General features: G+C 32.3%; 3 protein-coding genes and 1 pseudogene across 4 annotated transcripts; 1 reads left to right on the top strand and 3 right to left on the bottom strand.

Annotated features, from left to right (window-relative positions):
* Positions 1-190: 190 nt before the first annotated feature.
* Positions 191-4,726, bottom strand: U1A (spliceosomal protein U1A). The gene is made up of 5 exons (XM_022299615.2): positions 4,406-4,726; positions 4,154-4,326; positions 3,377-3,470; positions 2,850-2,935; positions 191-686 (listed from the first exon to the last, which is right to left on the bottom strand). The coding sequence occupies exons 1-5, from the start codon at positions 4,491-4,493 to the stop codon at positions 399-401; spliced, it is 729 nt and encodes a 242-aa protein (XP_022155307.1). The 5' UTR covers positions 4,494-4,726; the 3' UTR covers positions 191-398.
* Positions 4,727-5,895: 1,169 nt separating this feature from the next.
* LOC111022451 (protein SENESCENCE-ASSOCIATED GENE 21, mitochondrial pseudogene) lies at positions 5,896-11,418 on the top strand (annotated as a pseudogene). Its single transcript, XR_015792605.1, has 3 exons — positions 5,896-6,053; positions 6,673-6,912; positions 11,205-11,418. The product of XR_015792605.1 is annotated as a protein SENESCENCE-ASSOCIATED GENE 21, mitochondrial pseudogene (transcript).
* Positions 11,419-17,624: 6,206 nt separating this feature from the next.
* On the bottom strand, positions 17,625-18,952 carry LOC111022400 (epoxide hydrolase 1). Its single transcript, XM_022299567.2, has 3 exons — positions 18,409-18,952; positions 18,069-18,301; positions 17,625-17,980 (listed from the first exon to the last, which is right to left on the bottom strand). Exons 1-3 carry the CDS (start codon positions 18,871-18,873, stop codon positions 17,734-17,736), a joined length of 945 nt encoding a protein of 314 aa, XP_022155259.1. The 5' UTR covers positions 18,874-18,952; the 3' UTR covers positions 17,625-17,733.
* Positions 18,953-21,525: 2,573 nt separating this feature from the next.
* LOC111022402 (epoxide hydrolase 2) lies at positions 21,526-22,912 on the bottom strand. Its single transcript, XM_022299569.2, has 3 exons — positions 22,371-22,912; positions 22,002-22,240; positions 21,526-21,916 (listed from the first exon to the last, which is right to left on the bottom strand). The coding sequence occupies exons 1-3, from the start codon at positions 22,833-22,835 to the stop codon at positions 21,670-21,672; spliced, it is 951 nt and encodes a 316-aa protein (XP_022155261.1). The 5' UTR covers positions 22,836-22,912; the 3' UTR covers positions 21,526-21,669.
* Between the last annotated feature and the right edge of the window lie 3,710 nt (positions 22,913-26,622).

Here is a 26,622-nt window from a genome sequence, read left to right as displayed (position 1 = left end):
GAGACACTTCAGCTGCAGCTCCTTTTGCTGTGGAATTGTTGTATCCTGTAGAACTTGCTGTCCAGTGAAATAGAGTTTCAAGCAAATTAGATTTCAACATCATAAGCTCTTAAATATCTTATAAAAGCTTTTAGTCTATTTTTATAGTATAACTAGTAGGAAATACTTCTATGAAAATGAGAACAAAATGTAACGATGAAAATCAAACTTTACTACGACTATGAGAGTTCGAGGCAAATCATAGCAACCGCTGCGTGGATCTGAGATCAGTGATATGATTATAACAATTAGGATACGCAGGGTAAAATTTCTGTCTAGTATGAGATGACAGTATTTTACAAACAATCTCCTGTACTGAGCATCGAATGACAGCAGGTGGCATTCCAAGATCTGTTTTTCTATTTCTTCGCATAGGTTATCAACATCGAATTTTGCGGGTTCATCTTAAAACCTTGTAGTGCTTGCATGGCAACTGTTGATTGTACCTCATCGCTGTACTCGACAAATGCGATGCCTGGCTTTGCTTCAACCATTCGAACCTCCTTAAAACCAGGATACTGACAGAAAAGCATCTGTAGCATCATCGGAGTCGTCTCGTGAGGAAGATTCTGTACAAACAAAATGCTATTTGGTGGGGCAGGAGCCTCTGGCACCATAACTCCGCCTGTATAAGATACTTGAGAGTGCTGCACCATTTTCAGAAGAGGGAAAGGAAAGAGTGTTCTTTAGGTAACATATAATTTTAAGAATTCAGTACAAAAGTTACTAATATGATAACAGCCGACCAAGTTTTGATGCCTTAAAATCCTATATTCAATTGGTAACAGCATACAAGAGTACATACACTCGACAAAAAGCTACCCACTAAGTCCGACCAATTAGAGCATTGAATCAATTGGCAAAGGGTTTGTTAACAATCACGATGTATGAAATGCCAAAGCAATAAATGGAAATAAACACCCAATATATATTCCTTCATTTCTATCGCACTCTGGGTATAAGGAAATAAAAGGTGGATAAAGTTCAAAACAATAACGAAAACTGAAAATCGACTCTCCCAACTCAGCAGGGAGTAAAAGAATGAAATGCTTCCTATTTTCATGGTATAACAAACAAATTATGTATCGTTCTTCTTGCAATGAAAAGAGTGGGAAATGAAATAGGATGAGAAAGCACTATTTTTAAAAAGTAAAATTCTGACTCTAAAAGTGAAATTCTACCTCTTATTTCTTTATGATCTTATATTTTGCCATCATGCCAACCAAGCCCTTAGAATACATTTATTAGTGGCAGATGAAAAATATGATACTTAATTGACCACGTTGGAGAATCTAAATATGGTATCCCAAAGAAGCATGAACACTCTGTTTTGTGGACACGCATCAAACACAGATTCATTCAGACACGTGTATGATACGCCAAACAAATTTCGAATTTCGAATACACCTGCGAGGCCTCCAATAATTAATACTTATGTTATGTTAGGTAGGGTAAAGAAGAAAATTCACCCCCTTAAAGTTAGTTAGCTGGTCCTTATATACTTTAAGATCTTGTTGTGTAAGTTTATGTTTTGTTTGTTTTGGGAAGTCCTGGATAGAGAGAGAACCAACACTCTCTAAGCGGCTGGAGGAGACTTCCGTTAAGCCACTCTTTCTCTGAATATCAGTATTTAGTAGGAGTTATATTACAATGCCTCAGACATGTCTAATGTATCAGATGCTTTTTAGGGAGTCGGAGCTTTGCTTTCCTAAACTGCGTTTTTTTCTTTCTTTTTTTTTTCCCCCTTTTAATACAACAATTGGAGATGTGGAGATTCAAACTCATGACCTCACGACCTCTTGATTACCGCTGAGTTAAGCTCATGTTGGTAGAAAATGCGTTTTTGTCTTAAAACAAAAAAGTACTTTCTAGCTTTCTATTAGACAAAGCAAAAACTTGAACTTCCAGAGAGAGAGACCCAAACTTACTAAGAAATAACCAATTAAGGAAGAAAGAAGGTACTTGTCTTCTTCGGTTGAAGGAGTTCTCTTGTCCAAATTGTTTGAAATCAATTAGGTTTATAATAGAGAAGCCCTCCTTTTAAACGGGATTGCATCCATATTGAGAAAGTGGCAGGTCGCCAAATCGCACTACAGAAAGCACCTTCAGGTTTTTGTTTTTGTTTTTTTTAATATTTTTCTAAACAAAGGCATAACAAAACAAGCTACAAGTTACAACTAACAGATATTTTTTCTTTTCCTTCAGCAGAATTCTTTTATTCCTGATTATTTGATATTTACTTAACTTGTGTTCTAAGTGAAGTACATTTTACCTAACTTTTTGAGTCTTAATTGACCCTTCTATTTTTTTTTATATCCTTGACAGTCCGGGCCAGTTTACGCACACCTCGGACTAATCTCCCAGGACAACTGTCTGACCTTACAACATTTGGTACCAGAAAATACGTAGAAATTACTAATTCCAAAGGTAGGTAGCCATCATAGAGTTTGAACCCATTCCCTCTTAATTAACCCTAGCCCTTTGGACTAATGGGCCACCCATGATGGTTCTTAATTGACCCTTCTATTTATTTTTAATTATTAAATATAACAGTATACATACATTTTAAAATATACAGAATGTGTCCTCAACGTGTCTGTTTCATATTTTTTAAGAAATTATCATGTTAACATGTCTGTGTTGTGTCTTATCCATGTCTCATGTCTGTGTCTGTGCTTTTTAGATTGTATCTAAGGCTCAAGACTGAAGTTAGAAAGGGATATATTGTGAAAAACCATTATGCAATGAAAAATAAAAAATAAATGAATTTATATAAAACTAAAGTTTAGAGATTAAATAGAGATACTAACCGCAGTTGCACCATATGCTCCAGAAAAGGCAGGATTGAGACCCATCCCAGCTTGATTAGCATCATGCTGCTCTTTTTTCTTCCTCCCTAAGATAAAGTAAAGATCTTGATCAAAACACTGCTACATAAAATAATAGGGCAACATTTTCCTCCATTTTCTGAAAAAGTTACTTTCCCCAAGACCTGGATCTTGCTCAAATAGCTTTGAATAAAATACATGCATTACATTACAACTGCTTATTATTCCACATAACTAGTAGATTTCTTGCGCAAGTATGCTGTTTTTTAACGTTTTCCTTTACTGTAATTGAACATTAGTCATATGCGGTATCCAAAGTACAAATAGAAATAAGAGAATAATATAGCAGAGCATTTCGCATTGACAAAGATAACACAAAATGAAATAAGTATAAAAGTTGCAACGACACTCAAATATAGTATCAGATGCTCAAGTAAATCTTCATACACCAAGCTATTCAAACCTGTTTGAATTTAAATTTGTAAAATATAAAATAAAGAAAATAGTACCCTTCTCTTCATGTCTCTTTCGTTTCTCCCGGGGAACAAATGTACCATCAGACTTTGCTACTACATCTGACTTCGTCTTTGCATATTGTATCCTCTACATGATTGCAAAGCAACAACATTTAGCTTAGTATTGCACTATACCCCCAAAAACTTTGTCAAGGTAACAAAAGACGAATAGTTGACCAGAGCAACAAATGATATGAAAAATTGCTGGCACTTAATACTAACTGTAAAAGATATAAAACCTAGGTAGACAAACAAGACATACAGAGCTTTCAATAGATATGCAGAAGACAAGTTTGACAACTATCTGATTTGTGTCAAAATATTATCAATGTCATAAAGCTCAGGTGAAGAAAATATAAACGTCTGCAATGTGATATATTTAGGAAGTAAGCACTTCAGGATTGCCTGGTAAGGGCATATTGTGTTTCATGCTTGATCATCCAAGCAATGAATTGTCCTTTAACCTTACCGACATGAAATCAGCAAAGAATTATCAACAAAACCACATTATTTACCAGCCATGTTTGAGTACGTCTCAACTGTCTAAGACGCAATATGATCCAAACACAATTCCCATTTCGTTTCTCAGAAGAATGTATCAGTACTCTATTATTCACAACCATGACTCGAATTAGTGCTCATACGAACGAAGCGATAACCATCTTTTTACAGCGAGACCTAATAACTCTAATCTTCATCTCAAGTGCTTAACCTGCAATTCAACGAACAAAATTAAATTCTCGCGATCGGAAAGGCTAGTAAGCACATTACCATAGGCTTATCATAGAAAGGAAAGCCCTGCATTTGTCTAAGCGCATTAGTGGCGGAAGAGACTTCGTCGAACACAACCCAAGCCTGTCCTTTGTGCTTCAAGGTCTTGAAAGCCAATACTTCCAGAATCTTCCCGAACTGTGAGAAAACCGCGTTCAGCGACTTCTTCAATTCTGCTCTCACCAAGGAGTAAAACAATAAAAAATCACATCACATTTCAAACCATTAAAGAAGCTACTCCCCTAAGAATACCTTCCAGCTTGATTTTCTCGTTGAGATTGTTAATGTAGATGGTCATGTTCGGAGGAATTTCATTGACAGTGTTGTTGACCTCCGCCATTTCTTTTACCTCCGTCGGCCGAAAAGAATGGCTCCAATGGCAAGGAAACGAAGGCAGAAACGAAGGAACGGCGGTCGATTTCGGATAACGACGGCTCGGTCCGGTACATGCAACGCCACTCCGCTCGCAGAGGTCTGGTCGGTCCGGCAGTGACTGGAAACGGAAGCCCTAACTGCGGAAGAAGAAGAAGCAATGGGCTGCCAATGATTGTGGGCTTGGTCCCTTCAAGCTTGCCCTTCTTGGGCTCTACAGTAAATCTGCCCACCCGATTTCAAGATATCTGCTAATAAGTAATAGGGGTAACTACGGGAATAATATTGTTTGAAAAATGACATTCAATTTTGTCGAGGCACCTCCTTTTCGATAACTCAAATTTTAGGGACTAAATAGACGGATTTTTTTAAATAATATTTTTATTTAAATTTATTTTTAAAATAATACGACATTAAATCAAATTAGATAAAAAATGTGTACGTAAATTTTAAAAATTTGGAATGGGTTGTTGCTAAGGAGAGACCTATTTAACACAAAATTAAAAGTTCAGGAATTTATTAAACATTTTCTAAAGTTCATGAATCTATTAGTCATAAAATTGAAGATAATTTTTAATTTATAAATTTGATTCATAAATTTGTAAGTTCGTGTTTAATAAGATTATAAACTTTCAATTTTGTCGATCACATTAATAAAATCATAAATTTTTTAATTTTGTGTCTAACACGTTTATGAATTTTAAAAATTATAAATAGGTCGATAAATTACTAAATACAAAATTGGAAGTTAAAAAATTTATTTAACATAAGATTTAAATATTTTATAAAATTTATTATTAACCTATTAATTATAAAGTTGAAAATCACACTCCCCTCTAGAAGGAAAAGTTTGACCCGTTTGACTTGTCTCCACTGTTTTCCGCCACCTACGACCCGTTCGCCGCCTCCCAATTATAAGGAAACCTCCGCCGTCAATTTCTTCAACACGTGGCCCGCTTTGATTAGACCTCTATTTAATAATTTCATTTGTGTTAAATTGTAAATTTACTTACTCAATTTAATATATATAATTTTTTTTCACCCTTATTAAAACTGACTAAATTAGATGGATTCAATTAAAATTTTTAAAATTATAAATACCAAATTAAAATTATATCTAAATTAAAAGACTAAATTTGTTATTTAACTTTTTTTTATTTAAATCAAAATTGAACTCCAAATTCTAGAATCTATTTATTCATCATTTTATTGTTGTTACAAGATTATATACAATCAGGGGCGTACACGTGTACGTTCGAACCCGCCTCCAGTCCGCTTTGACTGCTTCCACTTTCCACGTCACTTCCTATTTCCTACTTCTCTCTGGTTTCTTAATTCTTCCTCTCTATATAAATAAAATCCCCACGGTTTCTTCCCTTCCACAACACAGCACTTTCCATTTTCCTTCTCTTTCTCTTTCGAAAATTTTCCCGAGAAACAAACGGAAAATAAGAAATTGGTATTCTATGGCTCCCTCTTTCTCCATCCTCAAGAACATGTCCGCTCTCCTCTCCAACGCTCTCTTCAGGTATTTCAAAATTATAAAAACTCCTTTTTTTTTCTATATTTCAATAGAGTCTTTAGAATTGTCATATTGAAAAATTGATAGTATATTTTAATTTTATATTATTTTTTCCAGTGATAATCAAGAAAAGATATATAGGTTCTCACTTATCAAGATTTAAGATTTCTACCCTATAATACAATATCTCCGTTTGGAGTAATCTTTTTAACCAAATATGCGTTTAAGTTACATAGACTCTTCCTTTCCATTAAAATAGTTTTATTCAAATTATTTTGCAAAAAATTAAAAACGTTTCCTTACATTTGGAGGAGGAATTTACCAAAATTATTGAGTTTGTGAAAGGAATTAAAATTTTCTCTTTCCAATAAATACCATATCATGCGGATTCCAAATTATAGATTTGGACTACTCTATGATTTTAAAATTTTAATTTGTATTAATAAAAAGATTTGTGAATCTTTTTATAATTCTACAAAATTGAAACTATACCCCGAAAATAGGAACTAAATTAAGCCAAATTTATATTTTATTTTTAAAAATTGTAAAATATAATTATTCTAGAAGGATTTTTGTGAATCAGCTTATTAATTCCGAGTTTCTAACGCCGTGTGGGGATTGGCAGGCGTGAATATTCAGCGGCGGCGGCGGCGTCACAAGGAGTGGCGTCCAGCGCGGCGGCGGGAAGATTTCCGGCAAGAGGCGGCGGCGTGATGAAGAAGGAAGAAGCAGTAAGAAGTAGTAGAGAGAAGGTGGCGTGGGTCCCTGACCCGGTCACCGGCTTCTACCGGCCGGAGAACTGCTCCGACGAGATAGATGCCGCCGACCTCCGGGCTTTGCTCCTCAAGCCCAGAAGAAACATAATCAATTGAAGAAAGGAGAAAAAAAAAACAAAACGAAAAGAAGTTAGAGAATTTGGCTATGGCGGCTGCTGCTGATTATATGATTCTTTCAGTCTTCGATGTAATACTGTATGAAACGAAACGATTAAACTGGAATCTTTTATGATTTTTTGTTTTATACTTTAATGAAGATTATTGGTTTTTAGATTTCAATTTCTCAATTTGTTTAGCTAAACTTTCAACCATTTTCCGTTTACTAATATCTGATGAGGGCAAAAAATCCCATGAGGCGATGTGCATGAGTTGTACTCGTAGTTGTGGAGTAAGCATATAAACTATAAAGAGGTGCTTTTTTTTTAGTCGGAATTTTGTGATTTTTGTCCATAGTTTACAATCAGCTCTCTAAATAGAGCTTGAGTGAAGATTGGGACAAGTGGAACCAAACCAATTTTGACAATTTTGGGAGAAGCTTTAAGAGAAGTTGTTCACACGCTCTCTCTACTCGAACACTTAGTAGTTTGATTGAACCAAATTTATTATTGGTAGCTAGTAATTAGATGAAGGACAAAAATTCTATTCATTGAGCACATGAAAGAAGGATTTTCTTAACAAATGTAGGTTTGTCAAAGGTTGGTCGGATATGATAAAATTTGTTAAAGCATAATTTAACGTAGACAATAATGTAGTGGATTCTTGAGAGGTGGAACTTATGTTGGATTCTTGGTAAAATAGAAGAGGAAAAATCTCACATTTAAAAGGTTAAATGATGTGGTGTGATAAGTGCCATAAGGGATAGTTACTTGATTGACATAAAATTTTGAAATAGTGTTTTATTTTCTTTGAGTCGTGATTTGTGTTTTTTTTATTGTTGTTATTTTAAAATAATTTCTCAGTTATCTTTTACTGAGTTTTTTTTTAATTTTTTATATATATTATCTTAAAGAAGTAATAAATTATTAACAAAAGTCAGAGTATTATGCAAAAAAATTGTAAAAAAAAGTATTATGCAAATTTTAATTATATATATATTTTTTGTAAAACAAAATAGAGTGGGAGAATTAAACTTATGACCCTCGATCAGAGTATGGTATCGAGCTAAGTTGATGTTGGCAATAATCACAATAATTTAATTTTAATTTGTTAAATAGGGGAGGGAAAATATCACCTAATAAATTTAATTTATTAAAGTAATAAATTTTAAGCCACATCATTCGAATAATACATATCCGAAAGCTTAGTCAGAAAATTACCACACCAATTTTCTTTTCAAAGTTGTTTAATGTTAATTTCTGAATCTCACCAAAATTGTCATTTGCCTAAAAAACAATACGATCTTTAGATTTCAGAAATATAAGGAACAAAATAAGAACAGTACAAAATATAAGTGGCAAAATGATACTTGAAATTTATCAATAGCAACATTATCAAAACGATAATTATTTACTATTAAAAAAATAAATAAACCAAAAAAAACTAAAATGAGTAAATAGAAAGTTTCAATTATAATAAATGAATTGAAAAAAAGGACAAAATGAGTGTAGTAAATTTATTTTTCCTCATCGGTTCAGTTCGAGAGGGAGTTCCAATCTCTATTAAAAAGAAAAAAAATCTCTAATAACTCTTTTATCCCTTTTATATTATAGTTTTTGTTTTTATTATTAAAAAAACAAAATATTCTTAGAAATCCTCCTTTTTTTTTTTAAATAATAAACTGTGATGTTATTCATTTAAAAATCGTTAAGAATTTTATCAACTAATTTTTTGAATGACAGAATTATCAACAAATTCGCTCTTCATTTTCTCTCATGTTTAACTGATCACCGGGGATTGTGGACAATTTCTTTAAAGAAGATAAAAGTAAAATTTAAGAATGAAACTAAAAATTTCAAAAGTAAATTTTTTATTAAAACAAAACCTAAATTTACCTTACGCTTGCGGAAAATTCGGAACCAAACCTAAAATAAACTCTAAACCTTGAATCTTAAATCCTTAACGAAAATTTAAACTTAAAAATCCTATACCTAGTTAATTTCTAAAAGCACTCCATTAATTAGGGTTAAATACTATTTTAGCATGTCAACTTTCTTTTGGTTTCCTTATCTTGAAAATGTTCATTTTGATCCCTTTAAACTTTGGTTGATTTTAGTTTCTGTAATTTGAAAATATTTATTTTGATCCCTGTATTCTAAAAAATTACCATTTTGGAAAATTTTAACACAATTTTTACACATAATGAAAACTCTTTAGTATAAAGTAATGTTTACATTTAAAATATATTGATTTTAGTGTCGTTTTGAAATTATGATAAAAATGAGATTAAAAATAAAATTAAGGAACCAAATTGAACATTTTGAATGTAACAGGGACGAAAATGAACATTTTTAAAGTATAGGGACCAAAATGAACCAAGTATTTTAATCATTAATTAACTTTAAATTTTAAACAAAACCTTAGGTCCATTAAATAATCATTTTGTATTTCTTTGTTATCTATCCTTTGAAAATATTTTCAAAAACCATGGACTTCTGTATTCTAAAGAAATGTTGAAATAAAAGAAGTTGACTGGTTTTGTAGATTCAGACTATGCAGCTGATTGTGACAGGAGGAGGTCAGTAACCGGTTTGGTTTTCATGCTATTTGAAAACACCATAATCTGAAAATCCTCGTTACAAACAGTTGTAGCCTTATCAACAACTGAGTCCGAATATATGACAGTGACAGAAGTTGGAGTATATATCATATGTTTAATGTAGCTATCAAGGTGGAGAAATGTTAAAATTGATAGCTCATTGATGGTCAAAGCAGGGTTGACTTGCTGACATGGCTCATCAAACATGGCTCTCTCATCAGCTTTCATTTCTCAATATTGTTTTATATTACCCAGTGTTATTGGGAAATAGAACCTAGGCAGAAGAAAAATGAGGTGGTTGAGAGAAAATTCCAGAAGAGTGATTACTCTGTTTTCGGACGAAGAGGAATTTTGCATATAGCCGTGATAGCTGGGTTTCTTGTTTGCTCTGCCTTGTAGAGATTTTGTTCTCTGATTATTGATTTTTGATACCGTTTAATGAATGGCCTGAGTGGATGTACATCTAATTTTTGATCCAACCACTATAAGTATTAGTGCTCATCTTCCTGTTCATCTTATTCTTTAATCTATTTCCAGATTGCTTTGTTGGTTAATTTCTGATTAATTGATTATAAGATATTGAGTTAGTTCCGTGTTTATAGCTCAATTGTTACAACATAACCCATATAATAATTAGATCAACTTTATTTATTTTTAGTTCAACGTGAAAATTTGAACCAACAACTTTAAAATGACATAATATATGCGGTCTCTTTGCCTATCATGAAAATAATTTGAATCAAAAAAATTTATCAATAAATCAACGTATAAAAATTGAGTTTCACTGCTGAAAAGAAGATCGAGATTTATTCGGATAACCGGATAAAGAAATAATATAAAAAATAAATTAAAAAGGCAAAATTCAATCCCCTAAATCCTAATCATATTCAAACTAAACTAGGAGTCCAGGAACGATTAGGAAAAAAAGAAAAGTAGAAAAAAAATAAAAATAAATATTTGGAAATATTTTTTAATTCCTACTTCCTTCTGGTTTCTACTCTCTTGGTCGTCTACATAAAATCCTCGCGGGTTCTTATTCGAACAACCAAAGCTTTCCTTTTAATTTTCTCTTCCCTCTTCGATTCTCTGGAAGATTTTCTCGAGAAACAAACAGAAAATTATTTAATTAATTTCTGTGCAAAAGCGAGATTCTACAAATATATACAATGGCTCGCTCTTTCTCCGCCGTCAAGATCATGTCCGCCCTCGTCTCCGATGGATTCCGTAACGCTCTCTTCATCAGGTATTTGAATATCTCGCTTTAGATTTATTTATTTATACTTTTGAAATTATATTTTTATAATAATTATTTATGAACTTTCAAAAAAAGTTTCTTTTGAAATCAGCCAAAAGGTAAGACTTAATTTAGATTAATTGTTTAACTTATATAGCTCATCCACTAAAAAAACATGAATTCGAATTTTCTACCACAATTGGTAAGAATTTTGTCCCTAAAAGAAGCTACAATTTAGTTTGAAGGTATGTTTAAAATTTGTAATATCCCTGCCATTGAAAAATTATGACAGAACTAAATAGATTGCAAATTGCCAATTCAGAGTTTAGCCATTGTCATTCTAAAAGATATTTAAATTCTCGCATGTGCCAATTTATGAGTCAATTATCGAGTTAGCCAATTTGTTGAAAAAAATTTAATAAAATTTTTAACGCTCCATGTGGACCGGGTAGGCGAGGATATGCGGCGGTGGCGGCGGATAGAGTTGTGGCAAAAAGTGGCAGCAAAACGAAGAAGGAAGAAGCAGAAAGAAGTACAGAAGAGAAGATGGCGTGGGTCCCTGATCCGGTGACCGGTTACTACCGGCCGGAGAACTGCGCCGACGAGATCGATCCCGTCGACCTCCGTGCTATGCTTCTGAAGCCGAGAAGAAAAATAGTCAATTAAAGAAAGGATTAAAAATGAAAAAAAAAAAGTTGGATTTTGAAACCCTAGATCCTGTTTGCTGAATTGATGCTTTATTTTCATTTTCTCTAGGACTGAATGGAGAAACCCTACAATACTGTCAAACAATTGAAATTGAATTATTTTGAATTTTTATTTTGTTTGATACTTCATAATTTTAATAACATTACCCGTTTTTGAGTTCAATTTCTCTCTCTCTGCTGCCTAACTGCATTCATTTTAAAACATTTTGCCGGTTTGATAATCTTTTTTTTAGTTCAAATAGTTTTATTCTTTTTTTAATACTAGTGTATTACCACATGCATAATTCTTTTTTTCACGGACACAAGATTAAAAAAAAATATCACAATTCATAAAAAATTATCGTAATAAAAAATGACTATAAATCAATAGATACGTAATTCAATTACGTCGGTGAAATTAGAAAGTTACAAAAATTTTTGAAATTTAATTTTAAATAAAGCTTTATAATTAATAATATAAGTAAAAATAAAATATTATAAATTTCAAACTTTTATATCGATTTGGTGCATTTAAAATTTTATTGGTCAAGGTTAAGTTTCCAAAAACATTTTACTTAATAAAAATTTCATTGCCTTTTTTTCTCTCTCTAATTTTTAGCATTTTGAAATCATAACTTTTTTAAAAATAAAATACTCATAATTTTACTTTTTAAAATTTAGTTTTACTTATTTGAATCATATTTATTCTTGTAATTAATTAATAAAATATAATAATTATTATAAATAAAATAATATATTATACTGCTTCTATAATATTTATTTGTAATCCACTTTTTATTTATTATATTAATTTTAACGAGTTATAAAAATTTATAATTGATGAGAAAAAACAGACATTATTAGACTTCAAATTAAACATGTTATTATCTAATTATTAGTAATATTTGAAATAGTTAGCTCAAGTGGTTTTTTTATTATTTTAAACAAAATATTTCTATAGAGATAAAAAAAATCTTTTTAGCTAGCTATTTTAAAATATGTCATTTTATTAAAAAATAAACTCAAAAAATAAAGAGTGCATTATTTCTCAATGTTAGTAGAGAATAATATTTATGTATAATTCATATTACATATATATAAATTTAAAAACTTAGTAATAATTTAATTTCAAAATTATAACCATTTATAAACTTCTATAATAAAAATAATAACAATACTTATTGTAAAATAAGTTCTAGACGTTTATAGAGAAGATTCATACTTGTTTTTCAAAAGATAGTTCTCAAAGATTGGTCTACCTTTGATTAATGTATGAGACCAAACTATAAACAACATTACCTTCAAACTCCTATAAATTGAGATATCCAAGGTGTTAGGTCAATGTGGATCTTACTAAATCTGTAAAATTTCGAAGAAATCAAGAAATGAAAAGAAGCAAATTAAGAGAGAGTTAAATTGTCGTATAAAAAAATAGATATTAACTTCATATATATATACATGCAGGAGCTTGGAAAATTTTTGAAATTTCAGCACCTTTCTAATTATATTATTAATTCCAATTAAAGTAAAATCATAAATGGTTTGAAATAAATAAACAAAACTTTTTGTATTCAAACTCTTCACATTCATAACCTTCATATTTTTATTAATTAAAATTATTAAAATAAAAAATGGTATGCTTAGTAAATATAAAATTTGATAAAGAATAAAATGGTCTAAAAATGTTTTTCTACGATCCTCCCTTTTTAATATAGTATAGATATAGATTAAAAAAATTATTAAAATATAAATATTAAATCAATCAAATAATAATAAAATAAATTAGAAATTATTATTGTTTCAATTTAAAATAATGTTAACGTTCGCACATTAATCAAATATAATTCTAGTCGGTAGACACAAGAAAATGATGCATTCTAGTAATAGTAATTGTTTTATGTTTGATATTCTTATTTCAATTCTTTAGCAAATGCTGTCATGTATTTGAGTCTTTTTAGTTTGATTTTTCTTAATTTGGGCCTAATTGGGCTTTTCTGTAATTTGGCCCACTTTTATTATTATTATTATTTTGAGAAAATCTCTCTCCTGGTTTGCCTTTTGGCTGTTTGTGATCAAATAGACGATGGAGCGATGGATGTAGAGGCGTGGGTTTGAGAGGTAGACTGGAAAAGTAACGAGACACTTAATTGTGAGTCTCTGCTGGAAGTTGATCAATGGATAAGGCAACCAGAGCTGTGTGAATTTTGGATGTTGGTGTTGGGACTCGTGGACCTAATTGAATTTGACGTCGAAACGAGTTAGGGGCAAGTCGAGACGCGTCGAGATGAAGAAGGATGAAAAACAGGTGGAGGGACACTTGTAGGACCATTCTGGCCGAGAGCATGGCGCCACAGTGTTGCAATGAAAACTCAAAAAAAAAAAAAAGGAGTGCGCGATTTTTGTTGGGACACTGCTATGTCGGTAGCGTCTCAACGCTACGCCTAACATCTCAACGATACGTCGTTTTATAAAAGGGGCGCCTTTCTTCTCTAGGTTGAGCCTTATATTTAATTTACAAATCAAAAGGCCAGCCGTGGGTATTATCTTTAGCCGTTTTGGGAGTATTCTTGTGGCGTTTTAGAGGCAGCGGTTCGAGTATTGGCAGTACAAAAACGGTCAAATCGAGATCGTTGAAGTTATGAGACTTCTGTTGAAAACTCTAGAGAGTGAATATCTGTGGGGAGATATATTTGAGTGTTTGTATCCAATCTCATTTTAACGTAACTCACATTTGAGTAGAAGACTAGACGTAACCCATAAACTATGGGAGTGAACCAGTATAAAATTATTCTGTCCTTATTGCTTTCCTTGTTGTGTGATTGACTTAGATAACTGGATAGAGGAAATTGTTTTGAGCACTTAATTTTCCAACAGTTGGAATGAACCCTCCGTCGAGTGGAAATAGTTGTTGGAACTGGTTTTCCAATTCGATCTAGAACCGGGAGTTCTCATCTTCAATGGAGGCCAATTTACGAGCGAGGAATTTCAGATCCCCACCCATTCCACCAAGAAAAGTATATCTATTGCACGACTCATGTCCTCTGGCTCGTGCACTGGAATCTTTCTAGTCCGCACAAGTTGGATCTCTCTTTTCTCATTTTGACCCTGCGGTCGAACTCCTCCAAGATTCCCTCTGTGACGCAAAATTGTCTCGAGGTCATGAGATCGCGCTCTTCCTCTCTTTGTTTCGAGTCTATGTCTCGAGAGGCGATGAAAAGATGAATATTAGAATAAGGATATTTCTTCCATTTACAGCATGTCACTATCTTATCTAAAAATAATATGAGATCTACCTATATTAAAAAGAAATTATTTATAAAGATAAAATAATAGGGGAAATTTGAGGGAATAGGCATTCTGTCGAGCCTTTTAAGTTTTCTAGTTCCTCTTTCAAAACATAAGTTTTCTAAGCATTTGATGATGTAAAATTATGTATTTACCCTTCTTTCACTTTTCTCTTTTTATGTCCTTTTTCCCACTCTATTTCCCTCCCTCTCTTTACTGTATTTTTTTTTTCTTCTATCATTTTTCATTAACCCATTCTTTCTCTCTTCAGCTGTGGGTTTTTTTCTCTCATCCTCTCTCAAATTTTCTTTGGGTTTCTCGTTCCCTTCTTCTTTACTCTAAAAGAACCCTAAATCTCTCAACCTTCTCTCTTTTTTTCTTTTCTTTTTAACGAGCAGCCTCCATGATTCCGGTGACGCCAGCGACGGGTGCATCAAAATCGACGAAGGAGGTCGTTTGTCGAAGAAGAAAGCTCCGGAAGAAGAAAGTTTAGCTTAACTTTGGGGATGTGGATGGGGAAGGAGATAAAGAGAGAGAGAAAGTTGAGCGAGAGAGAGCGAGAGAGAGAAAGTTGAGCGAGAGAGAGGGAGAAAAGTGAGGGAGAGAGAGAAAGTTGAGCGAGAGAGAGCTAGAAAAGTGAGGGAGTGAGAGAAAGTTGAGCTAGAGAGAGCGAGAAAAGTGAGGGAGTGAGAGAAAGTTGAGATAAAACGTTATCTAAATTGGAATCTCAATCTCCTTAATTTTACTAATTTGGTATTCAAATTTAAAATTTAATCTAAATTTGTTTCCTTCAATTTCTCCTCAATCTTTTCTTAAATCTCATTTATTTTATCGTAATTTAAGTTTTATTTCATTTTCAAATTTCAAATTTAATTATTTTCTCCCCATCATTAGGTGGGTTTTTTTATTTTCTCTTCCTACCTGATGTGGTTAATCAAATTGAGGGAAATTAATTAAAATTGAAGATTGTGCGATAGTGAAATTTTTGAAATTTAGAAAATTTAATTATTAAACGTAATTTTAAGATGTGATGTTAGTTTTGATTTTGAGTTTGCTTGAGTTTTATTAATTTAGAAGATTAAAGGAGAGATTTTAAGGAAGAAAAAAAAATATTAAACAAATTTGATTTAAATTTCAAATTTGAATATCAATACACTAATCTCATTGAGATTCTATTTTCTTTAATTCTAATTTTCAAATTTTTAATTAAAAAATCTTTAATCTCTTAAATTATTTGATAATAATTTTGAATTTGAATTTTACCCAACATTTTATTTATTTACATTTAATTTTGTTTATGATTTCATTTAAATTAACCAAATTTTATTAATAATTATTTAGATTAATAATTAATTCAATAATTTATGAAATTTATTCCATAATTATTCATTCTATAAATATATTTTTAAGTAATTAAATTAAATTAGAAATTCAATTCTCTCTCTTCCCTCTCCCCTGTTCTTCTCTCTCTCGTTCTCCCTCGTTCTCGTTCTTCCCTCTCTCCCTCATCTCTCGCTCTCCCTCGTTCTTCCCTCACTCCCTCATCTCTCGCTCTCTCTCGTTCTTTCCTCTCCCCCTCCAGGCGTTTTCCGGTGATATTCTTCTTTGACGGTGGGTCTCACGTTTGTGCCAGCAACATCTCCTCCCTCGTCATCGTCTTCTATGAGATTTGCTAAATATTTTGAAAAATCTAAACTTCCCTTAGCTTTTCTCAACTGGGATTTTGAGAAAAAGATAACAGAAAAAAATCAAGGAAGTGGGAGGGAAGAAGAAAATTATGGAAAAAGAGGGAGGGAACAAGAAAGTGGCAGTTTCTGTATAACTTTAGAAAAATAAAAGAGATGATGGAGAGAAAAAATGGGAAAGAAAGAAAGATAGGTAGAGAAGAAGTTGAACAATGAGAAAGAGAAATAATAATGAAAAGAGAGAAAATTGAAAAAGAAGATAGAGAAATAGTGAATGAAGGGTAAATATGTAATTTCATATTATGAAATGACTAGAAAACTTTTGTTTTCAAGAGAGTGCTTAAAAAACAAAAAAAGTCCTACAGAATGTCTATTGAGTCAAATTTCACAAATAGTGAACAAAGGGAGCATAGTACTCTCAAATAAAAATGGATGACTAGAGATCCTAATTATTAAAAATATGTTGACAATTCCTTTTCTTTCTCCCACAGGACCAACACGAATAACTCGATAACCCAACATTCTAACCCAAATATTTTAGGTTGAGTTTGGTTTGGTTTTACCCCAACCCAGGAAAAAAAACCTAACTCAACTCTGACTCGTAAAGTGATTAGTATTTAATGACAAATATCCATTTGATCTTTTCCAACCGTTTTGTAATTTTTCCTTACCGTTTTACCCTTTTTAGTAAGTTATCATTTCAAAATTAAAATAATTTTTTTCTCCACTCTCTCCCATCATGATACTAACAAAATTTGAATTTGGTTATCAACCGTAATTTTGGTGACACACAACCATACCTGTATATATCTTCAATCAAGAGACACTGTGAGTTGGATTTCGACTCCTAAAAAAGAAACTCCCCTCTTTTATTGTTTATTAAGAATTAGATTTTTTTTAGTTCTTTCCTCCTTTTAATTTAGAAAAATGGCATTATTTTCCATTTCTCTCTCTCCTAATATTGCCTATTTTAACTTTTGTACCGTAGTCAATGGGATGAAAAGAACGTTTACACTAATTTCAAAGATATTGATATTTCTATGAATTCTTTCAATCGCTCACTTTAGTGCATTTCACAACAACTTCGTTTTGGTCCCAGGCAAAAATAGTGGAATTTCTTTGAAGAATCCTATGCTTTGCTAGCCGAATTTCGAAGAATCTAGGTGCTCTATAATTTGTTTAACATTGATATTGTAATTTATTTGCAAAAATACAATACGTTTTAGAAACATATATTGATGATTTGATCAACACTATGAAATTACATAACTTAATATTAACAGAAATCAGAGTTCATAGCAAGCGGAGGAACAAATAAAGAGAAATCAGAACTTCTTAATAAAGTCATAGATGAGGGAGCTTATTTCATCTGGCTTTTCTTGGTTGATAAAGTGAGCTGCTCCCTCAATCACCACCACTTCTTCCAGAAGCGGCACGTCCTCCTTGAATCCGCCGCCGTGAATATACTCCTTCGCATCTGGCAAATGGTACACCATATCCAGATCCCCCACTATGAATTTCGCCGGAACTTTGATTTTCGATCCAGTCCATGGTGCCGTGAGTTCCCAGGTTCTGCACCACAACACAAACAAGAACAGAGATTGGTTTTTAGGAAGCAGAATCGTCAGAAATTAAGCTTCGATTCAGTAGAAATCCACACCGGCCAATAGCGCGGTAGTAGTTGAAGCCACCGGTGAAGCCAGTTTTGGCGAATTTCGCGGCGAAATAATCGATGTCCTCCTCCGTTAACCACGGAGGCAGGGCTTGTGGAGTCTCCAGCGATCGGAATCCGTTCGGAATGATCGGAGGGCGTGGATCTCTCATTGTGAGGAATTTCTTCATCATCGTAGCCGTATCAACAGATCCGAAATCGGCTTCAGCCGCTCCCGGTTCCTGTGCGGAAAATCCACAATCCGACAATCAGAGATTCAGTTAACCTAACGCAAGCGAACAATTTCGATTCTCTGAGATTTTAGGGCTGAAATTGAATGCGACTTCACCTGAAATCTACACACGTAGAAATCATCGCCGAGCAATAACCGCATTCCATCGAGAGGCGACATCGCCGGATTCCGAGGCATAAAATGTACACTCAAATTGACCAAAGCCTTGACTCGATCGGGCCTGAGCAAGCAGAAGTGCCAGGCCATCATCGCGCCCCAATCGTGGCCTACCAAGAAAACTAGATCGATTCCGAGATGGTCGAGGAGGGCGACGAGGTCGCCGACGATGTGGAGAGGAGTATAGGAGGAGGGAGACGGCGGCGCGTCGGAGTCGCCGAAGCCGCGGAGATCGGGGGCGATGGCGCGGTAGCCCTTGGAGGCGAGGAAGAGGAGCTGGTGGCGCCATGAGTACCATAGCTCCGGGAAACCGTGGAGAAGGAGAACCGCCGGGCCGGAGCCGACGGAAGCGACGTGGATGGTAATGCCATTGGCGGCGATGGTGGAGTGCTCGATCTTCTCCATTGAAGATTTATCGTTTATCTCTTCAGCGCCTCCTCTCTCCGTCTCTGCTTTCGGTCATATAGGGCTTTACCATTTTTCTTTTATTTTTCCAAATTTTTTTATAAATCTAAGTATTTTGCAATCAACTTATATTTTATTTCTCAAAAAACATTTTTCGTTTCCATCTTCAATTTGTTTCAAAACATAAATAAAAAGATTATTTTATCACTCTTGAATGAATATTGGAGTCATGCAAAACGAGTCCATAGTAAAAAGCTTTTTGGTTCGTACCGTCCATAGATCTACTTTAATCCTTTAGTTTGAATTTTTTAGTAAAACATGAAACTCTCAACTTCATAGTTGTATACATATACCTTAATTTAACTTGTTGAGCTATGTTCTGATTGACGTCATTGAATTTAATTAATGTTCATATTTCTAGTGCTTGAAATTTTAAAAAAATTACATAAAATTATTACATTTTTCAATCATTTTCCTCCTTATTTTTCTCTCTTTTTTTCTTCTCTATCTTTCCCTTTTCGTTTTCCCTCCTCAAATCTCTCCTTCTCTCCTTACAAAATATCTTTCCATGAAAACAACTTATAAGAGATGTGTATTGCTTGAAAACGAACTTCTTTTCTTTCTTCTCCAGTCTCTATACGACCTCTAAATATTCAATAATCAAACTATACTCGGAAACTTCTCTTTCATTCAACTTACTCATAATTTTTTTATGGCCTAGGAAGGGATGGGTTATCTTGGAAAGGATTTTAGGGTAGATGACAATAAATTAGTAATGAATCATTTTGTCATTTTCTAAGTTATTATATGCAAGTGAATCAATACGAATTGAAATCAACTTAAAATTTACATGAGGGAAACAATAGGGGAGAAGGAGGGGGAAGAGAGAGAAAGAGGAAAAGAAGAGAGAGAGGGGAGGAAATTACTCAATAAAAAAAATTTATATAAATAAAAGTAATATAAAATTTATAAAATATCCAACTAATAGTTGCCACGTCAATATTTCGTTAGTTCACTGACGAAATTTAACCACATGGACCTTTTAGAACTATTTTCTAAAAGTCATTGACCAAATTGTCACTTTTTGAAATTTAGGGACCAAATTGAAACCTATCATCAAACCCAGGAACCAAAAGTGTATTTTGCCCCAAAAAAAATATGTTTAACAGACATTGAATCCATTTAATTACTAAACCTGAATAAACAAAATCAAGATTGCATATAAAATAGGTCGTAACTTATTCCCAAGGCATTATTTAGGATGAAATTTCCTACTTTATGGTATTGATAAGCTCCACCTATCAATGCAATAGCATTAGAGTTAGCTATGTGCTTGCACACCAGAAAAAAAAAAAAGGTTTTTAAACGTTTGGTTGCTACTAGAAATGAAGTAGTAGTCGCTAAACGGCCAACCTATTTGATTTTTCTTTGATGGCTCCTAAAGTACTAGTAAGAGTTAATAGCAAAAGCAAAGTAAGTTAGGCAACCACTCTTATCTATTTTTATATAGCACGGCTTCCAAATTGCGAACTATAAAACTTCCACCTTCCCTACACTAAATCAAGCAAAAGAGCTACTAGAAGAGCTAAGGTAAAAAAGTTTCTTGACCGGTGATTCGTTAAGAGATTTAGAGAGATATTATGAGTCTAATTTCTATCCACCTTACGTAGTTCAAAAGAGCTACTTTAAGTTTCTATTAATATTATTTTCAAGCATATGTAACCCAGCAAACTTCAAATCCAACAATCTTTTGGCTTCTATTAATATTATTTTCAAGCATATATAATCCAACAAACTTCAAACAAAATGATTCCTCATAAATATTTAAAATATGTTTTATTTTGTCAATCAAACCTAGCTCAATCTAAAAAATATTTATTAACATTGCTAAAAATTAATAGTCGGATATTCCCAAGATCAAATTTTTTAACTTTAGAAAAATTATGTTGATTCATTTTGATATGATTTGACAATTAAAAAAACGAAAACCCCTTTATTTAGGAAAAGACATGTGATGTGCCCCGAATTTTTGGAGACACCTTTGTTTTGTCTTATCTTTTTTTTTTCGAAAGGTGTTTTGTCTTATCTTTTGTTCGACTCAATTGGACCATTGTTTTGTTTCGTCTATTGATTTTGTTTATTATTTTGTTTATTTTCCTTTTTTTTTTCTTTTTCTAATACAACACTGCGTCAGATAATTCAAACTCACCATAACACAAATACTTTATACTTTTAATCTGTTGAATTATATTAAACTTGATTTTTTTTCTCTTTTATTTCTTTCTTGAGAAAATTAAACCACAATTAATTGGGTGTAACTTGTAAGGGAATGGTTCTAAGAATACAAGAATTAAAGTAGAGAACTAGAATAGGTCTAAAAAGTATAATGAAAAAAGTAAAGTTCCATCTTAATACTAAAAAGTCAACAGCTGACAGCTTGAGTCTGTGGTAACGTTTCCGTTTTATCTAAGTTTTTATTTATATTTTAGAATAAATTAGAAAGAAAATCCTTGTGATGAACGAATTAATTTCTACAATTCTTTGGGTTTCCGACATCAAATGTTCAACTAGAAACGATAAATTAAAACAATCTGGAACATGCATAAATCGCAGTGGTTATCAAAAGAAAGCCATCACACAGAAACGAAAAGATACATGGAAATCAACATCCATTTCCAACAGATCAATGCTCTTAAAGATTTCTTTAGAAACAAAAAAAACAAAAACAAAAAAATGCTCTTAAAGATGCCGCCATGAAAAGATAAAAGAAATTTGGAAGGAGCAGAGGAGGAGGATTCAGAACTTGTTGATGAAGTCATAGATATGGGAGTTTATTTCGTCTGCCCTTTCCTGGTTGATGAAGTGAGCTGCTCCTTCAATCACCACCACTTCTTCCAGCAGCGGCACGTCTTTCTTGAACCCGCCGCCGTGGATGTACTCCTTCGCGCCGGGGAAATGGTACACCAGATCAAGATCCCCAACTATCAATTTTGCAGGAACTTTGATCTGCGCTCCACTCCATGGCGCTGTCAATTCCCAAGATCTGCACAAACCAAAAAGATTAAAACCCAAGTTTGTCGTACTAATGTTGAAAAAGGCAAAGGGTGGTTCTAGGAGTGAGTTCATACAAATTAAAAGCTCGATAGTAGTTGAATCCTCCGGTGAAGCCTGTTCTCGCGAATTTGGATGCGTAATAATCGATATCCTCCTCCGTTAACCAATCGGGCAGAGGATCTGGAGTTTCCAGCGATCTGAATCCCTTCTCCTTTGGGATGATCGGAGGCCGAGGATCTGTCATTGTGAGAAATTTCTTCATCATTGTCGCTGTATCAACAGAACCGAAATCCGCTTCCGCAACGCCCGGTTCCTGCGCCAAATTTCAATCTCAATCAGTTAAATCCGAAGTTCTAAAGTAACTAATCGCAGCAAAATTCTTCCGATTCCTTCTCGGTTTTGCTTAATTTCATCTAATTCGAAGGGGATTTGTGAAATTGGACCTGAAATTGACAGAAGTAGAAATCATCGCCGAGAACAGCCCTAAATCCGTCGACGAATTTGATGGATGGATGGCGGTGAAGATAATGCACGCTCAAGTTCACTAAAGCCCTGACTCTGTCGGGTCTGAACAAGCAGAAGTACCAGGCCATCATCGCGCCCCAATCGTGCCCTACCAAGAAAACTTGATCGATTCCGAGGTGGTCGAGGAGGCCGACCAGGTCGCCGACGATGTGGTGGGCGGAGTAGGAGGAGGGAGACGGCGGCGCGTCGGTGTCGCCGAAGCCGCGGAGATCGGGGGCTATGGCGCGGTAGCCCTTGGAGGCGAGGAAGAGGAGCTGGTGGCGCCATGAGTACCACAGCTCCGGGAAACCGTGGAGGAGGAGAACCGCCGGTCCGGCGCCGATCGAAGCAAAATGCATGTTGATGCCATTAGTGGAAACTGTTGAGTGCTCAATCTTCTCCATTGCTCTGTTTTTCTCTTCTGAATGTTGTTCTTCGATTCTGCCGGGTGATTTATAAAAGATTAAATTATAAATTTGTTCATTTATTTTTTAATTTAGTCGCAGAAGCTGTTGGAATAGGAATGCGAATGAAACGAAATAAAAATCAATCTTAGAATACCATTGGAATCGGAGCATTACTATGCTAATTTCTTAATTACAATAATAATAATAAATTTGAATTTATTTTATTAGTACGATCGACAGTAAATATTTTTTTATTATAGCAATTTATTTAACATTAATAATAATGAATAATTAAAATAAAATTACATAAACTAAAATACTTTTTTTATTAAAACAATTATCATTTAATATTAAATTTTGTTAAATTTCATTATTCTAATATTTAATAACAATAAATTCTATTTTAAAAATTTTATTTATATTAATTAATAATAACAAAGTAAAAAAAAAATAAATACTTAAATATAAATTTATAATATTTTATAACAAAATCATACCAACCAATAATAGTTGTATAAATTTTTATTAAAAGAAAAATATTAGTAATAGAAATTAAAAAGAAATAATTTATAAATAATAATTAAGAAAAGTTATGAATCTCGTTAATAAAGATAGAGAAAGGGTAAAAGTAGTAAAATAATTGGTGGGGCACAAAATAAGGAATGAGAATAAGATTGATGAGTGTGTACAAGAGAAATGAATCTGCGTTGGGAATGAGATTCCCAAATTTGAGGCGGGTCCTATAAATTTCATTCCTTGAAGTAAATATGACGTTAAAAGTTTCAATTTAATTTTTATTATTTAGACTTAAATCTGATTTAAAATTACTAATTGCGTAACATTATTTGGTTAAATCTCACAATATCGTGATTTATGTATGAGCAGGAAAAAAAAAGAAAAAAAAAGTAAAAATGAGCAAAAATGAGCAGATTTTTTATTTGGTAAAAATAAATAAATATATAAATACACAAACCATTTATATACTAAATTAAAAATTTTAAAACTAAATAACTAAATTAAAATTAACCTCAGGGACTAGATTAGTAATTTAATTTTTTATAAACATGCTTACACTCTAATTTACAACTTAACAAGAGGAGTCTATTTTTATCCAATGGTTTCAATTTTATACATCTTAAATTTACGTAAGCCAGTTTACTTAACTGCAATCGTAATGGAGAGCAGTCGTAATGAAAATCAATCCTAATGAAATCAATCGGAATCGTAATGTTATTCTATTAATGTTGTTTACTAGAAATTTTCTGGAATCGTAATCAGAATTCGTTTGATGTTGTTTACTAAAACTGTCTGGAATCAGAATCGGAATCAAATATATGACAATTACTAATATACCCTTTTTTCTTTTTACAAATATATTATTGTAATCTTCTCTAAATTACAATAATAATAAATTTTAATTTAATTTATTACTATATTATTGATAGTAAATATTTCTTATTATAACAATTTATCTAATATTAATACATATGAATAATTAAAATAAAAGTAAATTAATCAGACAAATTTTTTCTGTCCACGGAAAATTGGAAGAACTTTACAAGTGATTTCTAATTGACATTTTGGGGGGAAAGACAACGCGAGGAAATCACATACAATGTATGCGGTCTTTATATAAAATCGCATACAATTATGTGTGATTTCTATGTGCTGACTCAACTTCCACTCCACGTATGATTTTACGTGCCAATAGCCCTACCTTATTTTTGTCATTAGTTATGATGCTGACCTTAATTTCAATATTTCTTATTTATTTAATATTTCTTTTGATATTATCTTCAAATCAACATTATTTTTATAATTTGTTTTTAAAATTAGTCCCATGAAAATCCCACTTGAATAACATTTGACATATAAAAACTCAATCTATTCTCTAAAAAATCCAACTCGTTAAATAACAAAATAGATTTTTTTTTGAGTGACATGTTTGTGAATAAAACAATGATTGAATGACACGTTAATTTTATCTCAACAAATTTTTTTAGTTAAAGAATTTAATTAAAAATTTTAAAAAATTAAATACTATTAGTAAATTATAAAAATTAGGATGATTTCATATACTTGACCTAAACCCAAATAATCCCCCACGATTATTTGCACCAATTTGAGCAAACAGTTAGCACCATGGAAATATCGAGAAGCAGTTACCACTTACCAATTTTGTTTTTGTTCCGTTTTTTTGTTTTTCTTGATTTTTTTTTTTGTCGCAAATGATAAAATTACTTTTCTATTTAATTAATCTTGTCTAGTTTTTGTCTTAAATGAAAAAATCATGATAATAAAAATCTTGTCTAGTTTTTCATTTCCAACTACATTTTTTCGCCAAACCGAGCGTAGCTCAAGTAGTTAAAGTACATATTATGACTAAAAGGTCATGAGTTTGAATCCCTATCCCATATTTAATAGCTCTACTAATTTTTAAAAATGTGAATAGGTCAAGAATTTATTAAATATAAAATTAAAGATTTAAAAATTTATTAGACATTTTTTTTTAATTCTAAGACTTATTAAACATAAATTTTAAATGCATGTACTAAAATATAATTCAACCTAAAGGTCAATAAAAATAGGCTTCCTCTTTTACATTTTGTCGTATATAATAGTTGGATTTTTCAAAGTCAGAAAAATAAACATATTTTAGGGTAATTGGAAATAATGGATTTTAAAAAAAAATTACTTGAGTTAAGTTGGTTGATTTTCACTTTTCACTTTTAACTTTACTAAATTAAAATTTAAACATAAGTATATAAAAATAATAATAAACTTTTTAAAATTTATTAATTTTAATGTCTTTTAACCATGCACAAAATTGATCATTGAAAATATTTACGTGGGAAGTAGATTTCAGCTCACACTTGGTACATCTTGATTGGATAATGAAACTTACATGTGGTTGTGATTGATAAACCCCAAATCTTGCTACTTCGGTCTCGTCTTCTTCGACCGAGTCGATCTCTTGTGTGGCTGAGCCGACCAAGCTTACTTAGAATCTCATTCCCATTTATTGGTTGAATCGATTGGCTTCACTTCGACTCAGCCCCAGTCTTTAATAAACTCCACGACAACACGCTGCAATACACGATTACCTTAAAAGAGTTGTTGAGGTCCTGTCGGGAAAATTGTCGAAGGAGTCGCCTATAAATAGAATCCATTCACCTCATTTTCAGGTACGTGAACATCCTTTTTCTCTCTTATCCGAGCCGAGATTCACAGCTTGGTCAAATTCGTGATCAAACAATTTATAAATTTATCATTTAAAAAGATCAACTATAATGTCATTTTCTTTTTAAAATCTTTTTAATTTTGTATTAGGTCACTTTTTATTCTCTTGGAAGCATGTCTTCTAGTACAACATGTGGGATGGGGATGAAGATTCAAACTCAAGACATGTGTATTGATTTATTAGTAGGACTTATTCGAGAGATTGTTACTCTATTTCTATTTTGTTGAAGTTAATGGGTGATTTTTTTTTCAAAAATCAAATGGTAAAAATTGTTGACATTTATTAAGTCGCCTATAATTCAATAATGATAAATTAAAAGTGTGGGTCAAAATCCAATAAAACTTGTCATAGTTCATTATTTTAGTTAAAAAAATAGTAAGGAGATATGATAAATCTTGTCTATAATACATCATGATTAAAAAAACAGTTAAATTGAGTCTAATTCAACTAATTAAAATATATATTATTAACTAAAATTCTAAAGGTTTATATTTCGAGTTTAACATATTGAACTAAAAGAATTAGAAAATCAAAAGTTTTGAA

Source organism: Momordica charantia, assembly GCF_013281855.1.
Source record: "Momordica charantia cultivar OHB3-1 chromosome 8 unlocalized genomic scaffold, Mcharantia_2.0 BLBB01000008.1, whole genome shotgun sequence".
Classification (NCBI taxonomy): domain Eukaryota; kingdom Viridiplantae; phylum Streptophyta; class Magnoliopsida; order Cucurbitales; family Cucurbitaceae; genus Momordica; species Momordica charantia.
The sequence above is the reverse complement of the archived record's forward strand: the minus strand, read 5'-3'. Positions and strand labels throughout refer to the sequence as shown.

Coding starts and splice junctions, on each gene's coding strand:
- U1A (XM_022299615.2), bottom strand. CDS start 4,493: ATGGCGGAGGTCAACAACACTGTCAATGAAATTCCTCCGAACATGACC. Junction 3,471..4,153: donor CTTTCTATGATAAGCCTATG/GTAATGTGCTTA, acceptor GCAATCATGTAG/AGGATACAATATGCAAAGAC. Junction 2,936..3,376: donor AAAGAGACATGAAGAGAAGG/GTACTATTTTCT, acceptor ACTTTATCTTAG/GGAGGAAGAAAAAAGAGCAG.
- LOC111022400 (XM_022299567.2), bottom strand. CDS start 18,873: ATGGAGAAGATCGAGCACTCCACCATCGCCGCCAATGGCATTACCATC. Junction 18,302..18,408: donor TCTACGTGTGTAGATTTCAG/GTGAAGTCGCAT, acceptor TTTTCCGCACAG/GAACCGGGAGCGGCTGAAGC. Junction 17,981..18,068: donor TACTACCGCGCTATTGGCCG/GTGTGGATTTCT, acceptor GTTGTGGTGCAG/AACCTGGGAACTCACGGCAC.
- LOC111022402 (XM_022299569.2), bottom strand. CDS start 22,835: ATGGAGAAGATTGAGCACTCAACAGTTTCCACTAATGGCATCAACATG. Junction 22,241..22,370: donor TCTACTTCTGTCAATTTCAG/GTCCAATTTCAC, acceptor AATTTGGCGCAG/GAACCGGGCGTTGCGGAAGC. Junction 21,917..22,001: donor TACTATCGAGCTTTTAATTT/GTATGAACTCAC, acceptor TGGTTTGTGCAG/ATCTTGGGAATTGACAGCGC.